At 47.7% G+C, this 27,987-nt stretch overlaps 1 protein-coding gene across 2 annotated transcripts in view; it reads right to left on the reverse strand.

Moving 5' to 3' along the window:
• The window catches only part of Iqgap1 (IQ motif containing GTPase activating protein 1), a 94,387-nt gene that overhangs the window by 23,808 nt on the left and 42,592 nt on the right, over nt 1-27,987 (reverse strand). For both annotated transcript variants that reach the window (XM_021663848.2, XM_021663849.2), the window contains 19 exons: nt 27,294-27,472; nt 25,723-25,807; nt 22,724-22,887; nt 21,796-21,880; nt 18,798-18,961; nt 18,454-18,614; nt 17,888-18,012; nt 15,779-15,942; nt 10,802-10,892; nt 10,468-10,635; nt 9,724-9,866; nt 6,966-7,136; nt 6,122-6,205; nt 5,960-6,031; nt 5,797-5,866; nt 5,234-5,442; nt 3,224-3,379; nt 2,540-2,703; nt 1,027-1,251 (listed from right to left, as the gene is read on the reverse strand). In XM_021663848.2, the coding sequence (XP_021519523.1) occupies nt 1,027-1,251; nt 2,540-2,703; nt 3,224-3,379; nt 5,234-5,442; nt 5,797-5,866; nt 5,960-6,031; nt 6,122-6,205; nt 6,966-7,136; nt 9,724-9,866; nt 10,468-10,635; nt 10,802-10,892; nt 15,779-15,942; nt 17,888-18,012; nt 18,454-18,614; nt 18,798-18,961; nt 21,796-21,880; nt 22,724-22,887; nt 25,723-25,807; nt 27,294-27,472 (2,680 nt within the window). The remainder of the gene's footprint in view (nt 1-1,026; nt 1,252-2,539; nt 2,704-3,223; nt 3,380-5,233; nt 5,443-5,796; nt 5,867-5,959; nt 6,032-6,121; nt 6,206-6,965; nt 7,137-9,723; nt 9,867-10,467; nt 10,636-10,801; nt 10,893-15,778; nt 15,943-17,887; nt 18,013-18,453; nt 18,615-18,797; nt 18,962-21,795; nt 21,881-22,723; nt 22,888-25,722; nt 25,808-27,293; nt 27,473-27,987) is intronic.

The raw sequence follows: 27,987 nt of genomic DNA on the forward strand, positions 1-27,987 counted from the left end.
CAAGCTTTTGCTTTAGATGTGTTTAGGTTGGATACACTCTGGCACACTCAGCTCCCCTAATGCATGCATTGGTTTGGCTCAGCTCTCAGTACCCCATTCATGCCCCATCTTTTCCAGCTCATGGAGAAGATGCATGGCCTTCCCGTTCGGCTGCTCCAGCTACAGTCTCGGGGGTTGGCCCTCCCAGAGCAGGGTGTTCAGACATGCATGCTCTGCTCTTACAGTCTTATCCTGTGGGGCCAGCTAAGAGAAGCCCCACCCCGGCAGGTTTCCCTTAGGGCCTGTCAACATTAATGCTCGCTGTACTCCGGGAGAATACCTTACAAAAAAGTTTTTTAACCATTCCTCAAATGCAATTTTTATTTATGTGTTTGTTGGCTCTGTTCCCCAATAAACTATGAAGGGGTGAGGGGGTGAGTCTGTTTCATTCACTATTATGGTTTTATCATTTGTTTCTTTTTATTATTCTAGGGGAGAGGTGCGGGGCACAAAGCACACGTGGAGGTCAGAGGGCAACTCTGTGGAGCTGGTGCTCTCTGCTTTACATGGACTCTGGAGATGGAATTCAGTTCTCCGGAATGCTCAGGAAGGGCCCTTACCTGCTGAGCTATCTCATCCACACCTTGACCACTGGTACGGTTTATCCTACGTGAATTTAACAGTGCTAGTATAGAGCAAGCACTCAATAAGCATTTGCTAAGTAAGTGAATTATCAACGTAACAACTTAAAGCATAGTTCTCAAAGGAAAAGTTGAGTGCGTGCGTGCGTGCGTGTGTGTGTGTGTGTGTGTGTCTGTCTGTCTGTCTGTCTGTCTGCTGTGTAGTCTACGCTGACCTGGAACTCACTGTGTAGCTAAGAGTGACTTTCTGCCTGCAGATACCAAGCACTGAAATTATAAATGCGAGTCACCGTGCTGGCAGGAAATGTTATTTGAACAACTATTTTGTAAGCAGAAAGTAACTGCATTTTAAAAAAGATACAGGAAACAGTAAATACATGAAAGAAAGGTATGAGGATTTTTATACCTTGCCTCTCCAGTCTGTGACTCCATCTGATTAACCCAAGACTTATAAATATCCACGGGGTCAGTTTTGATGTTGAGAGACTTGTCGTCCATAATTTCTTTCACAACAGGGGCCAAGATCTGCCGGAGGGCGTTCTGGCCTCGGGCACCACGGTTGAAACTCACAACCATCTTAATAACCGTAGGGTTTCCTGTCACGATTTCTTGAATTTGATCCACCTTTGACCTATGAGATGTGAAACACAAATTAAATTTAATCTCTTAATCTATCAGCTTGCAGGAGGTCTTGTGAGAACAGGTCCAGGCTTCCTCTAGAGGCATTCCCAACATTCATAGAACCTTCTGGTAACTGCTCACAGCAGCACCAGTCAGGACTGGAACCTTCACATAAAGGTCCAGTATTATAACCTCATTTTTTCCAGAGATAAGGTCTCTCTGTGTAGCTGAGGCTGGCCTCAGACTCATGCCTCTGCCTCCCAGAAAGACTCTGTGTTTTGTCTGAGACAGGTCTATGATTTTCTTGCCTCAGCCTCCCGAATGCTGCCATTACAGGTGAGGATACCATGCCTGGCTTTCTTTCTTTCTTTTAAAAATTATGTGTAACCTGGGCGCAGGGACGCACGCCTGTAATCTCAGCACTTTTGGAGGCAGAAGCAAGTGGATCTCTGAGAGTTCAAGGCCAACCTGCTCTACAAAGTGAGTCCACGATATGCAAAGCTACACAGAGAAAACTGTCTCAAAAAACAAAACAAAACAAAAACCAATGTTAATAATAATAGCAATAGTAATAATAATACTGTGTGTTTATTTAACTAGAATGTGTGACTAGACCAGAGACTCAATCAGCTCTCTCTACCATGTGGGTCTGAGAATAGGACCCGGGTCACTTGATAGCAAGCACTTTTCCCAGTGAGCCACCTTGTCATCCCCACCTGGCTCTCTCTCGAGACACTCTTAACTGTCCTAACTATGCTACAGTAATAACTGCTGAGACTCAGAGACTGTCTAATTCAGTTGCAGGATTAAAAGGTCTTTCATGGCCTCGATAAATGACAAACTAGACAGGAATAGAAAGGCAGCCACACTGGACACGGTAATGTGTTGCAAGACCCTGGGTGTAAAAACCTGTTTTGGGCATTAACCTCTAGAATGTTGGGATCTCAGGAGGGCACCACCATGCTAGGCAGTTACCAACACTTTATAGTAGCTCTTTCTAAAGTGGATACTTTTTTCTAAATTTATTTAATTGTTATGCACGCCGAAAGGGACACCGGAACTCATTATAGATGGTTGTGAGCCACCATGTGGTTGCTGGGAATGGAACTCAGGACCTTTGGAAGAGCAGCCAGTGCTCTTAACCTCTGAGCCATCTCTCCAGTCCACGTAGAGACTTCTAAAGAGAGTATTTCTCACAAAGTGAAACGGAGGAAAGGCAGAGGTTGGTCTGAGTCTGAACTGTGAGCAGCCCCGGTGACGCGCCTACCCAGCGCCCCCACCCCCACCCCCGTCCATACTTGATCTCCTCCTGGAGTGCGGTCTTGAAGAGCCGGAGCAGCAGGTACTCCTCTCGCTGGTTGGATGCGTAGTTGTACAGCGTGAAGATGACAGAGTCCATGAACTTGGTAGACTTGTTCTGAGGCATCTGGAAGATCAGCTTGGCCAGATATGTAGGGTTGGTCTGAAATAAAATCCACACATCAGAAGCTTCTACATAATACACAGGCTGGTTTTTTGTTTTTGTTTTTTTTTTAACTCATGCTCTTTTTTAAAATAATTTTTTTGAAATTATAATTCTGTCATTTCCCGCCTTCCCATCCCTCCCCACAATCCCTCCTATATACCCACCCTTGCTCTCTCAACTTATGGCCTTTTTTTTCTTTAATTGTTGATATTTAAATACATTTTCAGGGCTGCTAGTTGGTACTGGATACCCAGTTGGTGTGCTCCAAGAAGACTGTTTCTCCTGCTGTTAGCATTCCTTAGCTGTCTGTAGTTCTTTGTCTAGGTTTGAGGCCTCCTGAACTTTCCCTCCTAAGTTCATGCTTTGTAAAACTACAAGGATTGCAATATACCAAAGGAAAACAAGACAGCCCTTCACATATCCCTCAGTGGAAACTTCCCGAGGGATCTCTGGGAAGGTTTCCCCACAGTAAGTCAATCAAGCAGGCTTTACACAGCTGGTCCCAGGAGCCACTTACTTGCAACAAATAGAACAGATGCTGATAGGCCTCCAGCTTCTCCCTCTTCTCCTTGCTCAAAGCCTTGAGACCTCCCTTCTGCTTGTTTATCATCATCATATCAGACAGCTGTTCCTTATTCTTTTTGGTAAGTTTTTTACTATGGGAAACCACATCCTAGAAATTAAAAAAAAACAAAAAACAAAAAAAAAAACTCAGTGATCAAAAGGCTTCCAGAGCAGAAACATGGGGCGTTGTGAAAAAGCACTTCTGCGCCTGTATAACTGCATGTTCCACACTGGCCAATCCCCGCTACACAACACTTTTTATCCTATTTACCATATCTCAATCTACTACTCCCACCTTGATGCAAACAAATCCAAGCCAGGGATTTTCTCCATGAGGGATCAGAAGGGAAATTGTCCATGCAATCAGGAAACCAATTTCTAGGAATTGATCTTAAAATCATGACTCCTTTTTTTAAAAATAGGATCTCATGTATCCCATGCTGGCCTTCTCTGGCTAAAGATGACCTTGAACGTCTGATCTTTCAGCCTCTATTTCCCAAGTGCAAGAATTAAAGACATGCACCACCATGCTTAGTTTATGCAATCTGTGAGGTAAAACCCAGGGCTTCAAGTATGCCACTGGCTAAGACAGATCCTCACCTTTAAGAACATGTCTTAAACCAGTAGTGGTGGTGCGTACTTTTAATCCCAGCACTTAGGGAGGCAGAGTCAGGTGGATCACTGTGAGTTCGAGGCCAGCCTGGTGAGTCCAGCAGAGTCAAGGCTACACAGAGAAACCCTGTCTTGAAAAACAAAAACAAAGAGAGCATGTCTGAAGGAGTAGAGCTACAGCTCAGGAGCAGAGTGCCTGCCCAGCATGCTTAATACTCTGGGTTTCGTTCTAGTATTACAATAAACAGACAAACATGTAAACAATTAAGCTCTTTAGCTGTTTATTGTGGCATTTGCCTATAATCCTAGTAACTCAAGAGGTCGAGGCAAAAAATTACAAGGTTGTCCAACTTATCAAGACATTGTCACAAAATACAATTTACAAAAAGCTAGGTAGGAGGCAATTTGGATATGTAGCTCAGCCTACCTTGCTGAAGCCTTGGTTCAATTTTCCATACTATCTAAAACGAACAAACAAATGAACAACCGGAAGGCTGTTGAGGGCTTGAGAGATGGCTCAGTGGTTAAGCGCCCTAGCTGCTCTTTACCAGAGGCCCCAGATTCTATTCCTAACACCTATACGGCAGCTCACAACCTTCTGTGATTGCACTTCCAGGTGATCTGACACCTTCTTGGACACTAGGCATGCAGATATATAAGCACGTAGATATATAGGCAGGCAAAACATATACACACACATATATATCCACACACACATATAAAATAATTCCTAAATTGGGGGGTTAATGAGACAGCTCGGTGGGTGATGGCACCTGCTGCCAAGCCTGGCAACGGGAGTTTGAGCCCCAGGTCCCGACATGTTAAGAGGAAACAAGTTGCGACTTGTTCTCTGACCTTCACATATACCCAAACAAATTAAATAATAAAAAAACAGCCTAAACTCTAAAATCCTAAAGTTTAAAACCCTAAAGGACAAAATGTTCCAAAATACAATTCTGGAACAAAGTCAGCTAGGACAGTGGTGTGAGTCTGCGGTCCTAGCTATGCGGAAGATGGCAGGATGGTGCCGGAGCTTAGCAGTTTCACAGAGACCTTGTCCTAAAACACACAGGCCTTCAGTATAGTTGGACATTGATTGGGATGTTGCTTATAATAATAATATAGAAAAAAACCTGACATGGACACCAGAGGGACAAATGAAGTGATTCACTGAACCAAAACATAGAGATAGTGTAAGCAAGCACAAACCAAGAGCACCAAATGATAGTGGGTGGAGTCAGAAGAGGACGAGCTCGGGAGAAAGTCAGCCTCCACGCTCTCTGCTAGGAGGAAGGAGGCAGGCCCTCGAGCAGCACACGCGCCCGTGCTGGCCGCAGGCACCAGGCCACACCTGCAACGTGATCTTGTTCTTCACCAGCAGTCCGATTTTGATATCCATGAGATTGAGGTCATTCTCCAGCTGCTGGTTGGAACGGATGAGAGTGATGACCTCCTCCCGCATCTTCATAAGATCAAGTTCCTCCTGGAAGTCCTGATCGCTTTGGTCCAGGAGGTGGACAAACTTTCGGACCACAATCATAGGCGGATCCTCAGCATTGACTGACAAAGAAAATATGAATCAGACAAAGATCCAAGTTCTCAGAAAACACTTGAGGAAGGAGGATCAGTCCTGGTGTAAAGCTTTAGTGACAATGAGACATTAATACTCGGGTCTGAGATGCGTTAAGGCAACCACAAGTACAGTTCCTCAGTAGTGTTATTGCTGTGTTACCACGGGGCTGCACGGGCAAGCAGCAAGACATCGAGCCACGTGTTAGCAGAGGGGCTTCATCCCAAGCGGCACCCTTCCCCCAAGCCTTGCCTTCAGAAAACCAAAGAGATCCGTGGAGTGTGCCCAGGACCTGAGGGCTCCCAAGCACTGCCTCAACTCTTCACTGAGCCACGGTTACTCACTGAGGGTCTTGTAGTCATCACGAGCTTTGTTTGCCCGAATGAAAGCCTGGATTTTGATAATGTCATTTATCTGAGGGACAAAGAAGAGATTCCTTTACTCATTTGTGCACCATGTACACAGAGGAATGTACCGGACTAGCCTGCTGGACCTGAGGACACTTACGTGGTCTCGGAAATACTGCAGGCGATCTCTATAGCGCTTTCTAGCTTGGTGCATCCTGGCAAGGGACTGGATCTGTGAAACGGATCCGGGCAGTTAGAGGCCGCCTTTCTCAACATGTTAATCCTCCAGCCCACGTGGACGAAGCCTGCCGGGCCACCATACCTTCACAACTTCATCTTTATGGGAGTGCAGGTAAGCCAGCCGGTCTTGATATGCCTTCTTCTGCTTGTATCCCCTCCACTGAGACTAAAAGCACCAGAGAGCACGCGCAGCATTATTGTCAAAGAATCAGTGCAAGTTTTAAAAAACCCTCAGACTGCCATTCTCTAGGCACAGTTTCCTGGTGATGCTGTGGGAAGATGCTGTAGGTCTGCCTCTCTACCAGGTAGACCATACCTCCACCCGGGGACCACAACAGCCATGTTCTACTTCCCCGACACCAGGAGAACACTGCACATGGTTCTGTTTGGGGCTTTGGTACTGGCGGACCCCATCTATGGCTTTGTGCACACTCTGCATGTCCTCTAGCACCGAGCTACGTCTCCAGCCTGCACCTGTCACCATCTTAAAATGCAGTCACACCTGTTCACTTATTTGTTATCCTTACGGTTATCAGATGAGAGAGAAACACATTCATATACCCATTTCACAGATAAGGAAACTTAAAGAGACCCACGATGTCTGGCATCAAAGGAGCCAAAATTCCTAATCCCATTTTTCCTGTTACTGCCACTGAAGCACTCTTGTTTTCTCCACTGTGACGATAATACCATCACTATTATTTCTGTGGAGTGCAAGCACTGTCTGCAGACACAGTGAAAGCAAACATGAAATGGTGCTCCCTGATGCCTCTTGCCACCAAAGCACACGATTATAGTGTAACAAACAGGAGGTGACCATCCAAAGGTGAGAAACAGAGGGCACAAGATACACGCTCACACCTTCGGTTTTATAGTGTGACAGTTCACTCCTCCTGCTCGAGGGGCCTGCCCGCTGTGTGAAGTACCTGAATGCAGGTGATGGCAGGAATCTGCTTCTTTAGGAAGTTCATGCGGGACCGGAATTCCTGCCGGACGAGGTAGCCGCGGCAGCAGGCTTGCAGCTTGGTGATCAAGCCTTCGTTGGCCAGCCAGAGCTGCTCTCGGTTGTACGCAGCAGTCACGCCAGAGATGGAGCCCTGAGAAAGCACTCGGTCACACTCAGGGACAAGACAACAGGCACCAAACACCACCCAGCGCACACAAGCTGGCTTCACCCCGCTCGGATCTCTACCCAGTCTTGAGTGGGGTTTTGCTCAGCAGCCTAGAGCATTTGGGACTGTTACTACAGGTGACAGGCAACAGGAAAACTTTCAAATGGAGGAAGAGAATAATCAGATTTCTTTTTGGAAGAACAGCGCTGTTGGGACAACAGCTGAAGAGGAAGAGTTGTGTTCTGTGGGCCACCCTCCACCCCCACATCCAGTTATTTTTATTTTGTTTTTGAGGCCGGGTCTTAGTATGTAGCCTGAGCTTGCCTTTAACTCTTATCATCTTGCTTCAAACTCCCAAGTACTGGGCTTACAGGTGCACCGGAGGACACGCCCAAAGGCACACACTTGCATGCCCGCACACCTGTGTGAGCGCACTGGAAAGGAAGTTTGAAGTAAGCATGAATGAGATGAATTAGAATGCTACTGTTGTGATCCCAGTAAGAGGCTCCTGGGCTTGAATGAGGCTCCAGCTGTGAGAACGTTTAAGAACATCCATTTATCTGACTACCTACCAATATGCCCTCTCTCTTTCCTTAGTATTAGTAACGTTTTTTCTGGCCTCTAGCATGCACACCAAAATCACAGTGTGCCGCATGCTTTGGAAAAGCTCACAGAGAGAGCTGAGCACATGCCCTGCTGCTCACCCTAGGGAGGTTCTAAGAGCAAGAGAGCACAAAAACCGAAGGCTCCGAGAACTCTGAGGTCATGGGGCCACCACACCTTCCCTGAATGGTAGACGGCCATCATTACCTTCTGGGAGAGGGACAAAACCCCTTAATCCCTTGTTTCAGTTTCTGTTCTTCTGTCTATTTAGGATGGCTGTGTCTGAGGTATCGGGTTTCTATATGGAAGGAGGATGGTACCAAAGAGCTAAGATACGGACGCATAGCCCAGCCACAGCACACAGGTGAGAGCTGGAGCCACAGGCTTGAATGAGATCACGATCGTGTTAGCACTTACGGCCTGACAGTCTCCTCTCTAATCACTACCATCCCTGTAAGGAGAGGAAGTAATGGAGGGCCAGTGGCCAAGCCAGGCAGAAGCAGAGACAAGGCAGCAAGAGAAATGCTGGAAGGGCACCAGAAGCAGGAGATCTGGAGAAAACTGCAGGGAGGTTCTGCAGAGACTGCCTAAGGCATCTGGCAACTCAAACAAAGGCTGTCCCGGATCCTAAAGAACGAATTTTCATGAAAGATGCCACATGACAAGCTACTTTGTTGGGAGCTGAGAGTATGGCAACAGAGCGAACTGGGGCAGACTAACTCTTAAGACAGAGTGTGAATTTAAGTTAGGTCAAATCAGAGAAATCCTATGGACTTTGCCTTTTTTTTAAAGACATGGTCTCTCTGTCTCCCTGGCTGTTCTAGAACTCACTTTGCAGGCCAGCTGGCCTCAAACCCACAGACTTCCACCTGCTTCTGCCTCCAGAGAGCTGGGATTGAAGGTGCGCCATCGCCACCATGGTTGGCTGCTTTTCAAACTTGTTTGGGGTAAGGAAGAGATGCATGCAGGCCGATGCCTGTAAGCACAGTCCTTCAAGCAGCAGTACCCCTGCTAGGAACTAGTGAGAAACGAGGACTCCCAGGCTCTGCCTTTCACCCACACCCAGCACTTTAAATTCAGACAAGTATGAAAATATGAGGAGTCAAGACTTGCAGGAACCAGAAAGGATGGTAACAGACATGAGGCAATGGCATGCCAGGGAGCTTTGGAAAGGAGAGGTGTCTCTCCTGAGGGCAAACAGTGAAGGATCAAGTGGATATCCAGCAAGATGCACAGTGGGGTATGGGGGTGCCATCCCCGTCAGTCGCCGACTTCGTAGGAGTAAGGGATTAGGTCGTGTGCCACAAATAAGGGACCATCACTCCCTCGTGACAGTTCTTAGACCCACATGCAAAGTGCTGCCTAAGCCTGGCTGTGCCTACGGAGGGTGGGGCGATGCTCCGAGGTGGGAAATCACTAGCTGCAGCCTCCAGTCCTCAGTGCTGACTGGTCCCCACCTGAGTCACTGTGGCCTCTTCAACTGCACCTGCCAGTGAGCAGCATGTGTATCTTTCCTCCCCTGTCCTGGTTTTTCCACCCTCAGTGACTTTCCTCACTCTAGGCTTTCCATCCCGAACATTCTTTCCTCTTTACTCAGCTGTTGAAAGTGTCACTCAGGCTGCCTTCCCCCGGGCCAGAATTAAACTTTGCCCTAACGTTTCCATGACAGCACTGTGCTAGAGCCTCGGACCCTGCCTGTACTCACAGGCTCTGTTCTGGGCCTAATGTCTCCAACCTGAGTTTTCTTTAATAACCACGCACTGAAGCTCACTGGATTCTACAATTCAGGTGTTGTCAAATTTAGACTTCCTTACCTCCCACACCATGAAACATGGTTCCTCCAAAATAGTTCCTCACACAGCCTACCTCTGAGCCCGGGACTCTGACTCCAAGTGTCGCTCTTCTGGACCAATGCGGGCCCTGAAGCCCCTTCTCTCAGAGCCTTCTTAGGTGGAGAGAGGTGACCTACCTGGATCTCCTCCCGAGAAAGCTGCACAGAATTCTGCGCGAAACCCGGGGGCTCGTCCCATCCTCCCGCTTGCGTCTCCAGATCGTGGTAGTAGTAGTACCCGCCTTTCACCCAGTGCTTCACCCACTTGCTGCCGTTGTCTCCTGGCAGGAAACAGAGGGTCACGGAGTCGCACTCCCAAACAGATACAGCCAACACCTCTAGTCTGCTCTCAGAACGTATATATGTCCCAAAAACTTGCTCCTTGGATCTGCCAGGAGAAGGGCATCTCACGTGCCCACTAAACCTTGGCTAAGTAGTATCTAACTTATGGCATGTGCGTTGTATGATACAAAGGGAATGCCGAGGAGGTCCCATCACAAAACCGGCCACACTAATCTTTTCTTTCAAAGCCTCTAAGACCTGAAGTCAGAACTGCAGGTTCTGAAAAGATGGACCACTCAGCACTGCAGCTCAGAAACGAGAAAGCCACAAAACTCTTTCTGCTATGAACTTCTTTCAGCTGTCCACAGGCTCAGATAGTCCGAGCTACTGGCATCCTAGGAATGGCAAACAGCCAAGTATCTCCATCCTTTGTACACACTCATAAAATTAGTCCAGTTAACACAGTTGTCTGCAAAGTGAACCTGAATACTGTCCGTCCACACTAAAGTATCTTTCCCTACATTTTCCCTTTCTTCTACTTCTGTGTCTTCATATGCTCAAGTGCTTAGCTCTTGATGTAAACACTTCCCCATAGCCTACCTGCCGCTAGTCTTTTCTTCTTGGCTTCAGCAAGGTCACTCTGGTATGTTTCACCACATTCGGGGATGACGCCATATAAGCCAACATCCGGAGAACGGAGGGCACTCAGGGTTCTGCCAACATCGCCACTGTCCACAGCTTCATTGATGGCGAAGATTCCCAAGGCAACTGTCTCAGAGGGGAATGATTAAGGTGGCAGTTTAGAAGGTGCCTACATTCACATATGACTTCATCCAACCATACCCACCATCCTCCTACCCACCAGACCAGAGGCACCTTGTCACTCTCACCCGCCACCCAAACACAAACAGGCAACCGATGCATGGCTACATACACCGCTGTGCTTCTTGAGTGTCTTTGTTGGACTGCCAGATTCCACCTTGAATTTCATCCAACCATAGCACAGCTGACTCATCCTGGGTTTCCTATGGATGACAAAAAGCAAGGCAATAATCAAGCCATGATGTCAGGGTATATGTGATGAGGGCCATCTGGGACTCAGCTATGGAAGCAGCAGCTCCACATGTGAGCTGTGGATTAACTGAATGGAAAAAGCCAGGCATCAAAAAAACCTGCCCTAAGCTAAACAGGAAGTGGCCTTGATGCAAGCAAAGGATGAATGAAGACAAACCAAACAGTTCAGTAGAGGGAGCAGGAACAGGTACACCGGGAAGAGATCCAGGGACTTGTACAATTATGACAGAGGCCAGAGCAAGTATATTAATACACTAAAAAAAGAAAGCATCTTTGTCCTTGACACACAGACGCAGCTCAAATTCTCCATGATGACTGATGCTTTCAAGACCATCCTGTCTTATTTTAGCCAGATCCTTCTAATCCTCATATTTAAAACCTGGAGTTACCGTTACTATAGGTGTCATCAGATCATAGGCTAAACCTTTCTGTTTTTAGGGTTGCTTTTGAAGTTGTTACTGTTGTTTTAGTTTGTTGTTATTGGTTCCCCCCCCCCCCCGCCCTTTTCTTTTGAGAAAGGGTCTCTCTACATAGCCCTGGATGTCATAGAACTCACTATGTAGACGAGGCTGTCCTCAAACTCACAGAGATCCATCTACTTCTCCCGCCCACGTGCTGGGGATTAAAGGTGTGTACCACACCATGCCCTGCTTAAGCCTTTCATTCAGAGGCATTATATTAAATAATGACGAGATAGCCAAGAAAGCCCATGCAGTCTCACTTGCCTATTGGTGACAGAGGCATTATAATAAATAATGACGAGATAGCCAAGAAATCCCATGCAGTCTCACTTGCCTATTGGTGACAGAGGTGATGGAATAGAAGTGGCTTGTCTCTTTCTTGCTACAATTTCATTTTTTGAGCTAACATAGAAAGGGTTTCAATATGGCACCTTAATGCATGTTATTTTATTTTCGTCATCCCTTCTTGCTGGCCCATCTCACCTCAAATATTCCCTCTTTCTGTGTTCATGTTACATACACTGAAGATGGAGAATGCCACACACAATCCCCTGAGTCCTCAGGTAAGTAATGGAAATGCTAACCATCAACTGGGTGTGTGTGTGTGTGTGTGTGTGTGTGTGTGATGTGAAGCCACAATGAGCTCTACCCACAGCGTGTGAGTACAAAAGCTGAGAGGTCAATAGTGACAGGCCAGATGGTCCAAGTCTGCAAGAGAAGACTGCAAACCCTGTCAAGGCAGGAACAGTTTCATGGGTTGAAGCCAGCCATCGCTGGTTCACGGCTGACCTTACACAATCCCAAGCAGAATCGGCTCTCAAGCAGAGCTGGGAGGCTGAACACAGCCTTCCCTGTAGGGAGAGAGACTGCAAGAATTCTGACGACTCACAGTCCCAACTTCCTGCCCTGTGCAGGCTAAAACAAAGAGAACATAATCCCCTGAGAATTGAGCAATGGAGCCAAGGTATAAAAGGCAAGAGAAAGATCAGGACATGCTAGCACTGGCCACTAGTGGCTTACATGCAAACACACGTGCGCAGATGGGAAGACCGTTTAAAAAGTCACTCGTGTAAATAAAACTAAGATGATTCCCATGAGCCGCATCTCAGCATTCAGACTCTACTACCTGGAGACTGGTAATTCATTTTTAGTAAGTGCTCCAAAGGCACCAGTTTCAAGTAAAGAAAGAAAGAAACAGCACCAATGAAAATGGCAGACTAGGGACCTCTGAGTAAACACTCCTCACAAATGTCACAAAATGCTGGCTAAAAGTGGCGAGAGTCACCTTTCCTAAACTGAGGAGAAGAACTGAAGGCCTGCAACCATCAGAGCTGGCACCAAGGCATGTCTCACTGAGAGTGTGCGCTTGGTGGCTCACTAGAGTGAGCTTTGCACTACTTATTCACAGCCCATTTGATGTTCCCCGGGAGGTCACTCGTGGCTTTGGCATGACCAGGGGCTTATCCAGCTGTTTCGAATCACTGATGGCGGGGTGATAGATAACAGTCTGGACAACAACAACGCTAACTGAAAAACAGAAAGCCAATCTGGAGGACCCATATTTAAAGAAAGCTGTGAAAATGTGACATATTTGTGGGGTGAGACTCAAGAAGGCCACACGTAAGACATGTGGGCATGATGGGGCTCTTCTAACAGTGACTGTGAGAGTCCCACAGGTCTGTGAATACAGTGGAAACACTGACACACGTTTTTTAAAAGATGAGTTTCGTGGTATGCAAATTATAGTCCAATAAAAGCATTGTAAAGCAAACATGGTGTTCTCTTTTAAAGCTGTAAACCCTCACTCACTCACCTCAGGACGCCCTGAGGGTGTGACCAAGTAGGGAGTGAAAGCTGTACAGCTGTAAAGTGCCCATGGGGCGGGATGCACAATGGGCACAAAGGGCCCTCAGCAGGGTGGGGAGGCTGCACTGCTTCCAGGGATTCAAGGAAAGCGGTCTGACTGTGAGCAAATCACTAGCTGATTAGGCAGATTTCATGCATGTACATGACAAAGACTTCACAGAATTCAGGATGTCACTGAGCAGCTGCATGCACCTGCAAACTCAGGAAACTGAAGCAAGATCCCACCTCAGCAAAATCAAAAACCCTCAAACAAGTGATGTATGAGAGAGCAGAATCTGATTTCTGGAGTTAACCACTTTATCATGAGAATGTTTGGTTGTCAAACAAAACAGCAACAACAAAATGTAAGGCCTGCAGAGACCGGACAGCACAGACACAAAACCCACAAGATAGCAGAAGCCACCCCTGAAAATCCTCAAGCTGAACTTGTAGACAAAGGCTCAGCTCAGCTGTTTCATACAAGCTAAAGAGCCACTGAGGGTCCCATCTAGAACTAAAGCATGAGAACATTAAAGAGAAGCCGCATTCTTAAGCACACCAAAACCCAGGTACCAGAACGGAAAAGTACAGTGACTGAGATATAAACCGTGGACTTAATTGCAGATTCGAGAGTGTACAAAGGTAAAAAAAAAAAAAAAGTCAGCTTGAAGAAAGGTCCATTCCAATGCTCTAATCAGAAAATTGACAAGAGAATGAAGGCAAAGCGTGAGAGGTGAACTCTGCCGGGTTCCCTGAAAGGGAGGACTATTGCCAGCAACAATCAAAGGATACACCAAGACAAAATAAGGGTCCAGGAGACAGTTTCTCTGGCAAGTTCTGTGTTTAAAGGATTTCCTAGCCCATTAGAAACTTCTCTAATTCCCATGATCACCACATACACAAAGACACCACTAACAGAACTACATATTAAATGTTTTGTGTGGGTTTTTGATTGTTATTATTATTATTATTTTGGTTTTTCGAGGTAGGGTTTTTCTGTGTAGTTTTGGCTGTCCTGGATTCACTTTATATCCCAGGCTGGCCTCAAACTCACGATGTAGCTGTGGATAACCACGAATTCCTGTTCTGCTTCAACCTCATCCAGCACTGGGATTCAAGCATGGGCCACCACGCCCAGCTACAGACTAAATTTAAGTTACCATCTCATGCTTGTTAAATTTAGAATTTGATGGTAACTATTTTTAAAAACTATCCCCTAGAAGGGTTGTAGGACTTGGAAGCTAAAGAATGCCTAAAAAAGACAATTCTACCCAAAGTGCAGTGTGCCCACTTGGCCCTGGGAGATTCCACAAGGCTCCCTGTAGCTCTCCCTTTCTCCTATTCTTGATGAACTTTGCAAAGTTATTCCACAACAAAATGAAAAGCTTCAACTCCACTCACTGGCTACAACTTGGATAAACAAGGATAAATGAAGCCAGTCACAAGAGTCAATATATCATACGATTCTATTTATAGGAAGTGTTCTGAACTCAAAATCCGAAGAACAGGAGATGGATGGTGGCACAGGGCTGGGAGAGACCGAGCGATGAGGGACCGCTAACAGATACAGGATTTCTTCTGTGGATGATGAAAATAGCCTAAAAGTGCTGTGAAAGGTTCATAATTCTATGATTGCATTAGAAACCACTGACACACATTCTAAACTGTTGAGTTATATGGAATGTGGATTATATTTTAGTAAAAGTATTGTAAAGCAAAGGTTAAGGTATTCTCCACTGAAGTGTTTTGGTTTCGCTTGTTTAAGACGTTGGGGAGCAGACACACGGCTTCATGCATGCTAGGCAAGCACTCCACCACTGAGCTGCCTCTCCTACATGCGTCTATTCACCAAAAGAGATATCAGGATTCTCAGAGGACCATCCAGTAAGTCAGGAAGTAGGAATCCTGAGCTCCCAGAAACAGAAAACAATCACACAACAGGATGGGACACAACGATGGTGAGGTGGACGGCTGTCACGAGCACGTTGGACAGAGGAGGCCTAGCACAGAAGTGAGTGCACACAACATACCGATGCACTTAAATGCAGGGTCAGCCGTGGTGTCTGAAACTGAGACGGTGGGGACCACCAAATGGGGAGTGGGTGGGTGCAGACGGGAGACATGAGTGAGAGTTTGGGGTGCTGACGACTCTTGCTGTATAATCTGAGTGTCAATCACACAGGTACATTCACTTCTCAAAGTTTATACAACCAAACACTTCTTTTGTGACTCGTTGTTTTCAGGGCCTTTTATTCCAATTACTCAAACAGTATCAGCAAGCATAAGGGGTTGGAGGTGGGCGCGAGAGCCAATCAAAACTAAGCATAAAAATGCCATGAAGACACCTGCCACTTTGGAAGCTAATCAAGAACACTGAGTTTAATTTAAAAAGAAATTTTGCTGAAAAGAGGAAGGTGTAAAATGCCATGAGTTCCCAGGAGGTGGAGCATTTGCTGAAACAAGGGTGGCATGGCCCCACCCACCGCTGTTCCCAGAGGCTGGCTGCTGCAGGTCAGAACAAGGCTGCTCACCTGCGCCTTTTCTCTCTTTGCTCTGATGAGCGTGTCTTGGTAGTGCTGGGCTACTTCTGCAAGGACGCCCTCAAGCTTAGCTGCAGGAATCTGCAGTGCCTGCAAAGTCTTCCCAGCGTCCCCTTCATCCAGGGCTTCGTTAATTAAACCAATGGCCAAAATTCCTAAGTACACAGAGAAAAAAGGTGATTTTTTTTTAAGTTAAGAAATTTAGGGAAAAAACAAAACAAAACAATCCTAGAGTCTCAGCCACTCAGTAAGATGACATAAGAGTTAAATTCACCTGAGAGTAATCCCGATTCAAACTACAATTAAATAGCACTGCATTTCAAAAATAATTTAGTTTTTATTTCATCTAAACTCTCTCATCCTATCCATCCCTACAAGAAACTCAGGTTCTTTTGTTTCATTTTTAATGTACCAACTTAACAGTTTGCTTTTTGTTTCGGCCTCACTGCAAAGCTCAGGCAGGGCACCTAATCCCTGCCCGGGCCTCCTGAGTCCTGAGATTGTAAAAGCCAGGCGACCACAGGCCGAGGACATGCTGAGCGTCCATTAAACTGGCTTCCCAGCTTTCGGGAACATTCATGGGCAACCCAAATCAACCCAAATCATTCATCATTTTGACTGAATGAAACAGGAGGCTTGGGGACCTCCTCCTCCCTAGGATTACACAACAAATGAGAGTCAGGCTGAAGATCTGGCCCAGGATTTCCCATTCCCGGCCAGTCTAGTCCTACAAATCAGTTGAGTGTTTCTCACAGGAAATACAAATTAAAACTGGCAACACCCACTCAGGCAGCTCGGCTGCTTTGGGGATGACTCTGCCGTGTGCTTCGGCAGTTGGCTGGTCTCTGGGAGGAAGCCTGCAGTAGTCTCCAGAGCAGAGCACCCGTCATTTATGGCAGTACCTCCCACCACAGCTGAAGGTGTGCCCACAGAGACATCCTATGGTGGACCTAAGGACAGTGTCAGGCGGGGCTGACCATGCTTGAAGTCAGACCATCCGATCAGTTCTGAATGTTCAATGCTCAGGTGGGCAACCCTGGTCAGTGACGTGAGCAGACGGAGGACGACACTCGAAGGTCACAGCAGCTTTGCATTCAGAACCTTCCCAGGCACAGTCCCTGGCCCTCTGTAGCCTGATTACACCCTTTACAATCAAACTGTAACACCGAGTCCAGCGTGACTCCGAGCTCTATGGCCCGTTCTAGCAAACCATTAATCCTGAGATAGCAGAAGGAACCCTCAACTTTGTAGCTAATTGTTCAGAAGAGAGGCCTCGCTTCAACTTGCATGTCTGATGCCTGCCCAGAAAGCATCTTGTGGAGGACTATGTCCTCAAACTACACTTGATGACACAATTCAGGCAGTTTTTGTTAGAACTACCTGTTATATGCTATATAGTTTTTATAACTATCTCTTATAGCTATAACAGAGCTTGTTCAATTCACCTTTCTGCAAAATCATTTGTTTATTTTTTTTTGTTCTGTGTGGCCCTGGCTGTCCTGGAACTCACTCTGTAGACCAGCCTGGCCTTGAACTCAGAGATCCGCCTGACTCTGCCTCCTGAGTGCTGGGATTAAAGGCATTCACCATCACTATCAAGACAAAAATGTATTTACTAGACACAAAGCCAGTAATAATTGTCTGGCATACCCAATCATAGCTTTTTGAGTTTTATATAATTATACATATGTGTATGCGAAATAGACGAACATGTATTTCAATATTTCATTCAAAAGCCCTTGGAGGAGTGGCATTTAGAACCAGCTCTTGTGGAGTATGTACGTGTTTGTGTGTGCATTGTGTGTCTGTGTCTGCCGGTGGCAGGTGGACGGTACAGATGTGTGGACATGCATTCAGAGGTCAGAGGCTGACCTCAGGTCTTTTCCCTCGTCACTAGGCTGGTTGGTTGAGGAGCTCCCAGGAGCCTGTCTCTGCTCTGACCCTCTCCTCCCCAGTACTGAGGTCACAGATGTACACAGCCACACCGAGTTTTTACACGGGTGCTGGGGATCTGAACTCACAACTCCAGGCTTGTGGGGCAGGCAGCTCGCTACAGCACCTTAACAGTAACGCTCTCCGAGGGGTACGGTGGTTACTCACGCTCATGTTCCTCGTGCACCACCAGGTTCACATGGTCCACACAGCCTTGGATGTCGTTCCATGTGATAAATTCATTATTCTCCGCATGTGCCTGAGCTTTCAGCTTCATCAACTCATCCAGATACCTGTCCCAGCCCCAAATAAAAAGCATGGGGAAAAAAAGAAACCATCAGAATGATTATTCAAGGAGCAAAGGTCTATAGGTTACAGGAAGTGTTTCATGTAAGTTTCTGGGACTGCAGAGAAGTAGCCCTAAAACGTAAACACACAAGGAAATCACTGAGTCTCCGAGTTCTGGGAGACTTTAGAACTTTAGAAGCAAGGGACTCATCCAAAGACAGACAAGAGGGCCAAGCTGGAGGCTGAGGACAGTCATAGAGGCCTTACTTTATTAAGTGTGAGGCCCAGCTTCCACACCCAGCACCAACAAAGCAGAATGGTGTCTGTGGCATACTGACAGTACATTATGAAGACATAGAGCCCGGAATGAAAATGGATGTGTAGACACAAGAAAACGGAGATAACCGCCATGCAATGGACCCAAGGCACATGCTGTGGGCGCCCACCTTTGGCAGTTCTCTTCCTCGATGTTGGTAAGGCCCGTGACTGAGCTGCTCAGCTGCTTCCACACTGTGTTCATGTCTCTGGACTCCAGCGCCCTGTTGATGAGGGCCACAGAGGACAGCATCTCCACAGCAACGGTGAGTTCAGGGTGGATGAGGCTATGCTGTGCAGGAGGGGGGAAGGGAGAAACTGTGAGGAAGGACACTCCCCAACATGAAGGGAATGAGAAGTTCCACATGGAAACCAAGTTTCTGGAAAAAGCTTCTACTCAAACACATGGAGACAAGGGTATTAAATTCACTTCCACCCATTCTGCTCCCAAACAGAACAGGCTCAGTTAGCTTACTTCGGGGCTCTGTTGCTGCAGAGTGGCCAGCTCCTTCTGATACAGATCAGCGGCAAACGGATACACCTGGGGCAGCTGGGCTTCGGGATTCATTAGCTCCAAAACCGTCTTCTCGGCGACGCCCTTCTGGATGGCTGCATTGATGGCTGCCACTGCTGCCAACCCTGCAGGAAAGCAGGTCAACGGCAGGGGGCTTAGAGGCCTGTGCACAAACAGTGTCTTTTCTTGGTTTGGTTTTGAGACGGGGTCCCCCTATATGCCCCTGGCTGTCCTGGAACTCACTCTGTAGACCAGGCTGGACTCGAACTCACAGAGATCTGCCTGCCCCTGGCTCCCAAGTGCTGGGATTAAAGGTGTGCGCCACCATGGCTGACTGCTTTTCGAAAAGACTTGTTTGCATGTATGTATATGTACTGCGTGTGTGCTTGGTGTCAATGGAGACCAGACGTGGGTATCAGATCCCCCAGGACTGGAGTGACAATAAGTTACAGTGAGCCTGTAGACTGCCATGGGAGTGCTGAGGGCAAAACCTGGTCCTCTACAGAGCACGTGCTTCAACCCCTGCGCCTGCAGCACCATACACCAAGCCCCACACCCTGCTTTCAATGTTTTGTGGAATATGTGTGTATGCATGTCCACGTGTGTGTAGATGCACGCGGCAGGACACGTGTGGAGGCTGATGTTCAGTGCCTTGATGGCTCTCCATCTTATGCACTAAGTCTGCTAGTTTCAGGCTAGTCTGGCTAGCAATCCTGCCTACTGTGCACTGGGATCACAAGGCAGCTGTCGTGCCCACTGGGCTCTATATACAGAGCCTGAGGATCAGAATCCTGTTCCTCATCCTCATATTGCTGGGATTATAGGTATGGGCCACCAAGTCTGGCTAAAAGGTACCAATTTTTTTTTTTTTTTTTTTTTGGTCTGTTTGTTTTTCAAGACAGGGCCTTTCTATGTAGCCTTGGCTGTCCTAGAACTCCATCTGTAGGCCAGACTGGCCTTGAACTCACAGAGATCCACCTGCCTCTGCCTCCGGAGTGCTGGAATCAAAGCTGTGAGCTATCACTGCCCGACTATGGAGGTACCAATTTTTATAGTTCCATTCTGTACCTATAGCATCAGTCATGGCGCTTGAAGCGGAACTCATCTCTGAAAACCCACCACCTCACTGAAGATGGTAGTGGCCATGCTGTAGCGGGGGTGGGGCACAGGGGCAGCCCAGGGGCACGGCCTCCCAATCAGAGCAGAGCAGGCTCCAGCTGGGCAGGGGTAGACCAGGCCCAAGGCTGAGCCCACACTGAATGCAGAAAGCCAAAGAATGGCTTTACTGTGAGTACAAGCTGCAGAGGCTATGGCGGTGGACACAGGCCTCTTGCTGGTGTGGCTGAGCTGAAGAGGAGCCAGGCACCCACATTTTAGGTCACCTACCATAAGGACCCTTGTTCGTCTAATTCTGAGCCTGAGTGGACTATAGCCCATGAGCAAGGATCCACCTCTAGTGTGTGTAAGCGGGGCCCGCAGCAGCATGGGAGGTATACAGTCCAGCTGGCAGCCCATCAGGCCAGAAGCTTGTGCCAGGTGGTTGTCACCCAGTATGTCTCAGGCAAGTGACTCATCTACCTGGAACCTAATCTCCAGCTGAATTATGCCGGGCTGGCACTGTCTGCACCATGATTGAGGGGCCGCTTTAGGAGGCCAAGGTGACCCCATGGGCCAGGGGGAATGGACACTGGCTCACATGTGTTTACATGTCTTCATACAGTGCCTGGGTTTCCTATAGGCTGACTCTGCTGTCCATGCCCCACGAACTGAGGGCCCCATGCCAATAGCCACCCTGCCTGGCCGTCTACTGAGCTATTGGCTTGTGCCTCTGCCACACTTTATATGAGAGCTTTCTCAGTTTGCAGACAATGTGGCTAGACCATGCCAACCATAGGGCACTCACACAGCGGGCCAAGTCCGGGAAAATACCCTGCCCCACTGCTGGGAGCAGTTCCTCTTACTGTTCCTCATCCCAACCCCAAGCTTTGAAAACTAGTTCATTCGAGGGCTGTCTGCACTTCTGGATCCCTAGAGCATTTGTCCTCGGTGCATGGCTGACTCCAGCCTCCACAGGCCAGGCCCACAGCCTCCTTTTCCAGTGCTGCTCCCTGAATCGCCCAGATCTCCAGCTGAGGAAGGCCACTCCTGTCCTGAACTGCATCTTTTGTTCTCCTGCATGCCTCCTCCATAATGAGGGATAAAACCTGGTGCTTCCAGTGCCTGACCTGGGAACAAAATACAGCCCAGGGAAGGAGCTGCAGGCTCAGCATGCTTCGGGGAGGGAGCACCGTTATTGTGCTTACTCACCCATGGCTGACGGGGAGGCAGGGCCAGGGTCTGTCATCAATCGCTTCACAGCCTACACCTCTGCCCTCCCTCCCCTGGATCCCCTGACATGTGCTTGCTCTTAGTACCTCAATAAAACCCAGCCTGGGTCTAGGAGACAGAGTCCCTTCCCTTTTCACCCCTATTGTCTGCACTTTCATCCCTGTGCTAACACTGCACGAGCTAAAACAGTTCTTTCTTCCCCAGAAGCCTTCTCATGAGGCTGCCCTTCAACGCTTCCCAACAGTATCTCATACTCGGCCCAAAACAATACAAGAATCCACAGCAGTCGCTGCTCTAAACTCACCTTTCCCCAAGAGCACTGTCTGTCCCTACTCCTATTCTCCTTGCGGCTACAATCAGGAGTATTCTCTCCTCTTTCATAGTCCAAAACTTCCTGCCCTTAAAGTGTTGCCTTCTTTCCGAGCTACCCACAAAGAGTTTATTAACCACAGTGCATTTGCCTGGACTCTAGTTTGTTTCCAAAACTAGAAGAATCTTATTGCTACCAAAGGACTTGGCTTTTTATCATGACTAGTAGGCTCAGGTGCCAAGTGACAGAACTTTAGACCCTTCTAAAGTCACAACCTTCCTCCCCCTGAACATTCTGTGGCCCGGAAGGAGGGACTCTTACGTCTCTGGTATTGCTGGGCAGCACTGTTGGCGGCATCCACTCCGGCCTGGACCTCCTCCTTCTGCAGGGGGTCAGTCTGGCCACTCTATGGAAAGCAAAGGATGCTGATGAGATGATTGTTCACGCGTAGACCTCTAGACCTGAAAGTCCTCTTAACAGCAGTCACAAGGGACAGAGAGCCAGCGATGGAAATGACAGCTCCGGCTTCATGCAGCCACACTGACTAGAGACAAAAGCCCTTGCCAAATCTAGGATAGAGCGGCTATCTGTATGCCAGTATATTTGTGTGTAAGTGTGTGTGTGTGTGTGTGTGTGTTAGCACGTAAAGTCCTGAAATGTTCTATGAATAAATATTTACGGACTCACAAGGGCATTAATGTGGCTTATGCCAACTAATGTATTCTGGGAATTTGTAAAATGTACACTTGTCTTTATTTAGATGAAAATAGAGAAGACTTTCCTATTTGTTTATTCCTCAGGGGAAAGCCTACAAGTCTAACCCCACATGAGCCATCTTTGAAACAGCTGAAGTATTCTCCAATGTCCGCCAGAGGAAATGTGGGGTTTTCTTTTTTTAAAAGTAGAATTTCCTGAAGTACGAATGAAAAAAACTTCAGGTTTTCCTACAAAGACTTTCCTTAGAGGGAGGAAGATCCCACTCCAGCGGGTAATGGAGAGAGGAGGCATCATGTACTTTAAAAGAGGATTCACGGCTCTCAAAGTGAAATGGGGCTTTAGAGAGTGTGTACTCTAGTTGAGACTAAATACACCACCGGCCTACGCTGTGCGAAGAAAATAGTTGTATTAAAAGAAGAGCATGTAAATGTCCCGGGGGACAGCATGCCATCGATGGCCAGACACCTGGGGGGGGAGCACCCCGGAACCAAGTGGACCAGGCAGCCCACAGTCCCCCACTTGGCATGCGTACCTGTCTCTTCTGCTGTTGGTCACTTTGGAGCTGCTTCAAATACCAGTCGCTGTTCTGGGTCTGCAGCCCTCGAAGGCCCAGGGCCGGTGACTGCAGAGCCTTGAGCAGGGCCAGCGCGCAGCCCTGCTCTAAGGCCAGATTGATGTTGGCCAGGGCAGAATGTGCTGAGAAGAAAGCAAAGGCATAAGACCAACCTGACAACAGCACAGCAATTCAGTCTCAGTGCTACCACGGCTCAGAAGCTCAAGATTCTGGAGTCAGAGAACCTGAAAGCCATTAAGCAGGGTCTCCAAGCAGACCGTTCCTCAGTCTACAGGCTCCTACCACATCCCAGGCCAACTTAAAAGCTTCCGGCTGTGCATACCTTGGTACCAAGGTGAGCCCACCAAACCCTACCCATACAGTGCCTACAATCCTCAATGTCTTTTTCAATGATGCTTCCAAACTGTGAAACACAAACAGAACAAAGGTTCTTCCATGGCAATTTACAGCTTTGGACAATTTTGTTTAAAAAAAAAAAAATCTTTAAGTCTCTGGGGTTCACAATGAATTTACCCAACTTCCCTACACTCGGCACTAAGAGCCTTAATTCCTCCAACCGCTTCCTCCACAGCATTTGAATCCGAGAGCCTGCTGTCTTCCTATGCTGCATAGTTGATGTCAACCTGACACAAGTGGAGTCATCTGAAGAGAAGGAACTTCCACTGAGAAAAACGCACATAAGCTCAGGCTGTAGGCAGCGTCGTAGGGCACCTTCTCAATTAGTAACTGCTGTGGGAGGGCCCGGTCCTTCGTAGGTGGTGCCTCCCTCGGCTGGTGGTTCTGGGTTCTATTAAAAAAATAAAAGCAGCCAGAGCTGCCTAGGCAATGGCTGTGCACGCTTTTAGCGCACGCCTTTAATCCCGCCGCTCAGGACGCAGAGGCAGGTGGATCTCTGAGTTTGAGGCTAGCTCGTCTACAGAGTGAGTTTCAGGACAGCCAACGCTACACAGAGAAACCCTGTTGAAAAACAAAAGAAAAAAACTCCCTCTTTGGGCTGGGGTGTAGCTCAGCGGCAGCAAGCAGCAGCTGCTTATACTCCACTAGCCTCCAACAACTCCACCATTCTCAGCACCAACTGACTGGGAAAGCCGGCTTTCTCCGCGAGTGCACGCGCAGGCCAATCGCCACTGCGCTCATTCAAAATCTTGGGTATCTTATGAAGCTAAGCAATTCTGGGGAGCCCTGCTGGTCCCATTTTCAGTCCAAAGACTTCAGAGTGGAAAAGAACAGGGCTGTCTCCTGCTGAAAAGACCTTCACACAGAAAAGACCACAGCATGGGACTTAGTTGCCAGCTCTTTTGTGGGTCCCTCAGTGAAGCAAGGAGACAGAAAATCTAGACACAACATTCCCAAAGGTCTTCATGATGGCCTTCATGTTGTACCCCCAACAAAAATCCCTCATACTCATGGCATTTTTGCAGCAGTAGAGGTATAGAAAAGAAACAAAACAATGTAGTCAACAGGCAGGCTTTCTCCAAATACCTTGATGGTCTCAGCGTAGCTATCTACAAGAGCCTCTACTCCGTGACGCTTTGCCTACAAGTCTAAACTCACCCGATTGACACTTACTGGCATCCCACTGCAAAGAGGGTCAGGTTTAGATGAGGCATCACTGTGGATGCACCATATGGTCTGACAAACAACGGGATGCTGCAATTAATGTTTGCCGAGTCCAAATGACACACGCCTCACCAAGTCTCACCAAGTCTCACCTGACACACCGATGCCAGGGGGACTGGGCTGGGACAGCAGCTTAGTGGCAGAAGCTGTACTGAGCATGCAAAGGCCCTGGGTTCTATACTCAGGAGAGAAAAGGAAAGGGGGGAGGGGGAAGGGGGGAACAAGCAGGAAGCCAGACAACAAGAGAGCAAACCTCAGGCTGGAACATTTTAGAGTAGACTCTGTCTAAGTCATGAAATGAATCGAGTGAACCTGGGAGAAAGCCAGACAACTGGGTCCCTAGAGAGGGCTGTGTTCGTCAGACTCTGTATAAGGGCTCTCCCAGGGTAGCATGCTGCACTGTCCGGCAAGTTACCGCGACCCAATGCAGGTTCTTCAGAAGAAGAGGGACAAAACGAAGTGACAGTCCAGAGAAACTATTCTCAAAAGTGTGTGCTGCATGTGTTCACAAAAATCAATATAAAAAATAGAATCCCATTTTTAATTCAATGTACAGTTTTTGTTACATGTTTGTGTTTAGTGGGAGGGGCACGTGTTGGAGTTGGTTTCTCTCCTTCCATCATGTGGGTCTTTTTTTTTTTTTTAACATTTTTATTTATTTATTATGTATACACTGGTCTGCCTACATGTCAGAAGAGAGCACCAGTTCTCATTATAGATGGTTGTGAGCCACCATGTGAGTGCTGGGAATTGAACTCAGGACCTCTGGAAGAACAGCCGGGGCTCTTAACCTCTGAGCCATCTCTCCAGTCCCATCATATGGATCTTAAGTGGAAACTGAAGTCAGGTCATCAGACAAATGTCTTTACTTGATGAGCCATCTTGCCAGTCCCAATTAATTTTTTGTAAAATATTATTTCTACATTTATTTATTTGTGTGCATGTGTATGAATGACTGTGCCATGGTGTGAGTCCTAGGGATCAAACTCAAGTCAACAGGCTTGGCAGCAGGCACCTTTTATTTGCTGAGGCTTCTTACTGGCCCTATCTCAAAAAAAGAGGATGGGGGAGGGGAGGGACAGAGAATAGTCTTTACATTTGTAACACAGGGTAAAAGAATATAAAGCTGTAGCCAAAAAGACCATCCCAGAAGCTAGACAGGTACATGAATGAAGACCTGTCAGAGGACACTAGAAGCAGACACAGGAACGCAAACGATAGGAAGCAGGCTCTGGAGCGACCCGCTGCTGGCCTGAGCCGCACTTTAAGGCACGCCCTGACTGAGCAGCTCGGCCCGCTCTCCCCGCGCTTGGGCTTCTGACCGGGGCCATACTTACTATTGACCTTGTTTACATTCCCTTGAATTTCAGCTTGAGTGAGCAGCTCCTCATACACGTCCCTTTCTCTGTCAGAATTTTCTGTCTGGGGATGAGGAAAAGGGAAGAGATGAGCCCAGGTCTCCGAAGAGCCCGGGGAAGGGGGAAGTATGTGCGCGCTTCCCCCAATACCATGACAAAACCAAGAACAAGTCTAGGTATGTAGTTCAGATCTTCTGGAAGTGACAAAGTCTCATGACTACACCTACAAGCACAAGGCCCGGGGCCACTTGTTACAAACAGCAAGGGGTTCCTGCAGAGCTGGGCCAGAGGAAGCACCTGCCTGGGGACAGTGGGCTGAACCCACATCCTTGCCCAGAGCACAGGGCTTGTGCAGGAGCCTTCCCGCCTGCCTGCAAGCCTTTCCAGCACTCACTCTGGGGCTTAAAATCCCTGCTCCATAACAGAGAGACATTAAAAAAACATATGCACAGACCTCTCCACAAACCAAGACATTTCAGTCACTGACTCCAAGAGCTAAAGGTGTGTGGAGTCTTGCTCGTTTATTACTGTGTGCGGGGATGACGGAGGGGTGGGCGCAGCGTGTGCACGTGGCAGTCAGAGGACAACTCTGACAGCTGGCTCTCTGCTGTCACCTGTACCGTGGATTCTAATGGCTGAAGTCGGGTCCTCAGGCTTCTGTGGCTTACCTGCTGAGCCATCTCGCCAAGCCTTTGTTTTTGTTTTGAAACAGAGTCTCACTAGAAATCCCTGGCTGGCCTGGAACTCACTATGCAGACCAGAGCTGGGCTCTACCTCACAGAAGTCCATCTGCCTCTGCTTCCCCAGTGCTGGGATCAATGGCATGAGCCACAGCTTTTTTGTTTTGAGACAGTCTCATCTGTGGTTCAGGCTGGCTACAATCGTAACAGAATCATTCGGCTAACATCCACATACCTACAACAATACTGAATATAAATTTCATCCCAGAGACCCTAATGGAGAAGGGCCATAACAATAGTTGGAGATCATCTTTCAAAAGAAAATTATCCAAACTGACCTTAAGTGGCCACATAAAGCATGAAATGGAGCACCACCTCCCCCCCCCCCCCCAAAAAAAAGTCAAGACCAGAAGACTATGCAGTTCCATTTCATGGGAAATTCTAGGACAGGTAAAACACAGTAATAAAGAGAACAGACTTGAGTTAGGTGGGCGGCACACTCCTTTGACCTCAGTACTGAGGAGGCAGAGGCAGGCAGACTTTCTGAATTCAGGGCTGGCCTGGTCTACACAATAAGTTTAAGGGCAGCCATGGCTACACAAAGAAACCCTGTCTCGAAAAAATAAAAAAGGAAAAACAGGCTGGTAGCTGCCTGGAGTCAGATGGGAAAGTGGACTGATGGCAGATGAGCAACAGCAGCTCTGGGCAGGGACAGTTAGTAAGCGCATACACGTCCACCAAAACTCAACTGCACACAGAAAATGGGCAAACTATACTGCACACAAATGACATCTCAACAGTACGGCTTTAAGATGCAGATTTACCAAACATGGGAGAACACAGTCAATTAAAAAGATGTTGCATTTTTACCCTGTTTTTAGCATTTGTCATCTTGTCCTGCTTGGCCTGGTAAAGGACATCCTGGTAGGTGGAAGCCAGGACTTCTTCCAGGTTGACAAGCATGGCATTGGGGTTTTTCAGGGCTGTAAAGGTGTCGGCTGGGACTCTGTGGTCAATAGCTTCATTAATAGCGATAACAGCAGCATGTACTGAAAAACAAACAAAATCGAGACACAGCACATCGAGACTACAGACGGCAACGGGTGGGCACCATACAGACACAACAGTGTTACGAGCAGCCATTACAGACAAAGCCTCCTTTCCCGGAGAACAGCAGGGCTAGAGGACAGCCTGGCCCTCCACCTGCCGTCTCTCTCTTTGCACTGAGCAGGCAGTTACACCTGGGACCCACTGAATGTTCAGCTCATGCTGCATATTCATAATATAACTCTGCCAAGTATATTTGCTCTGGAAAAACGTTCACCCCTAATTATGTAGTAAACACCATAAAAATAAATCCCCAAAAGGCACCAAAATGCAGGGCTCACTTTCTAAATGTCTTTAACAAAAATCGATAATCGATTTCCAAACAACCACAGCATAGCCTAGAGCACAGTCTACATCTATAGATCAAAGCTTGCTAGCAAAGCTGCTCATGCCTGAGACCCCAGCACAGGACTGGCCACTGTGAGTAAAGCCTCTTTCAGCCCAGAAAAGCTCCCTT

The sequence above is a fragment of the Meriones unguiculatus genome, chromosome 14 (assembly GCF_030254825.1).
Source record: "Meriones unguiculatus strain TT.TT164.6M chromosome 14, Bangor_MerUng_6.1, whole genome shotgun sequence".
NCBI lineage: Eukaryota > Metazoa > Chordata > Mammalia > Rodentia > Muridae > Meriones > Meriones unguiculatus.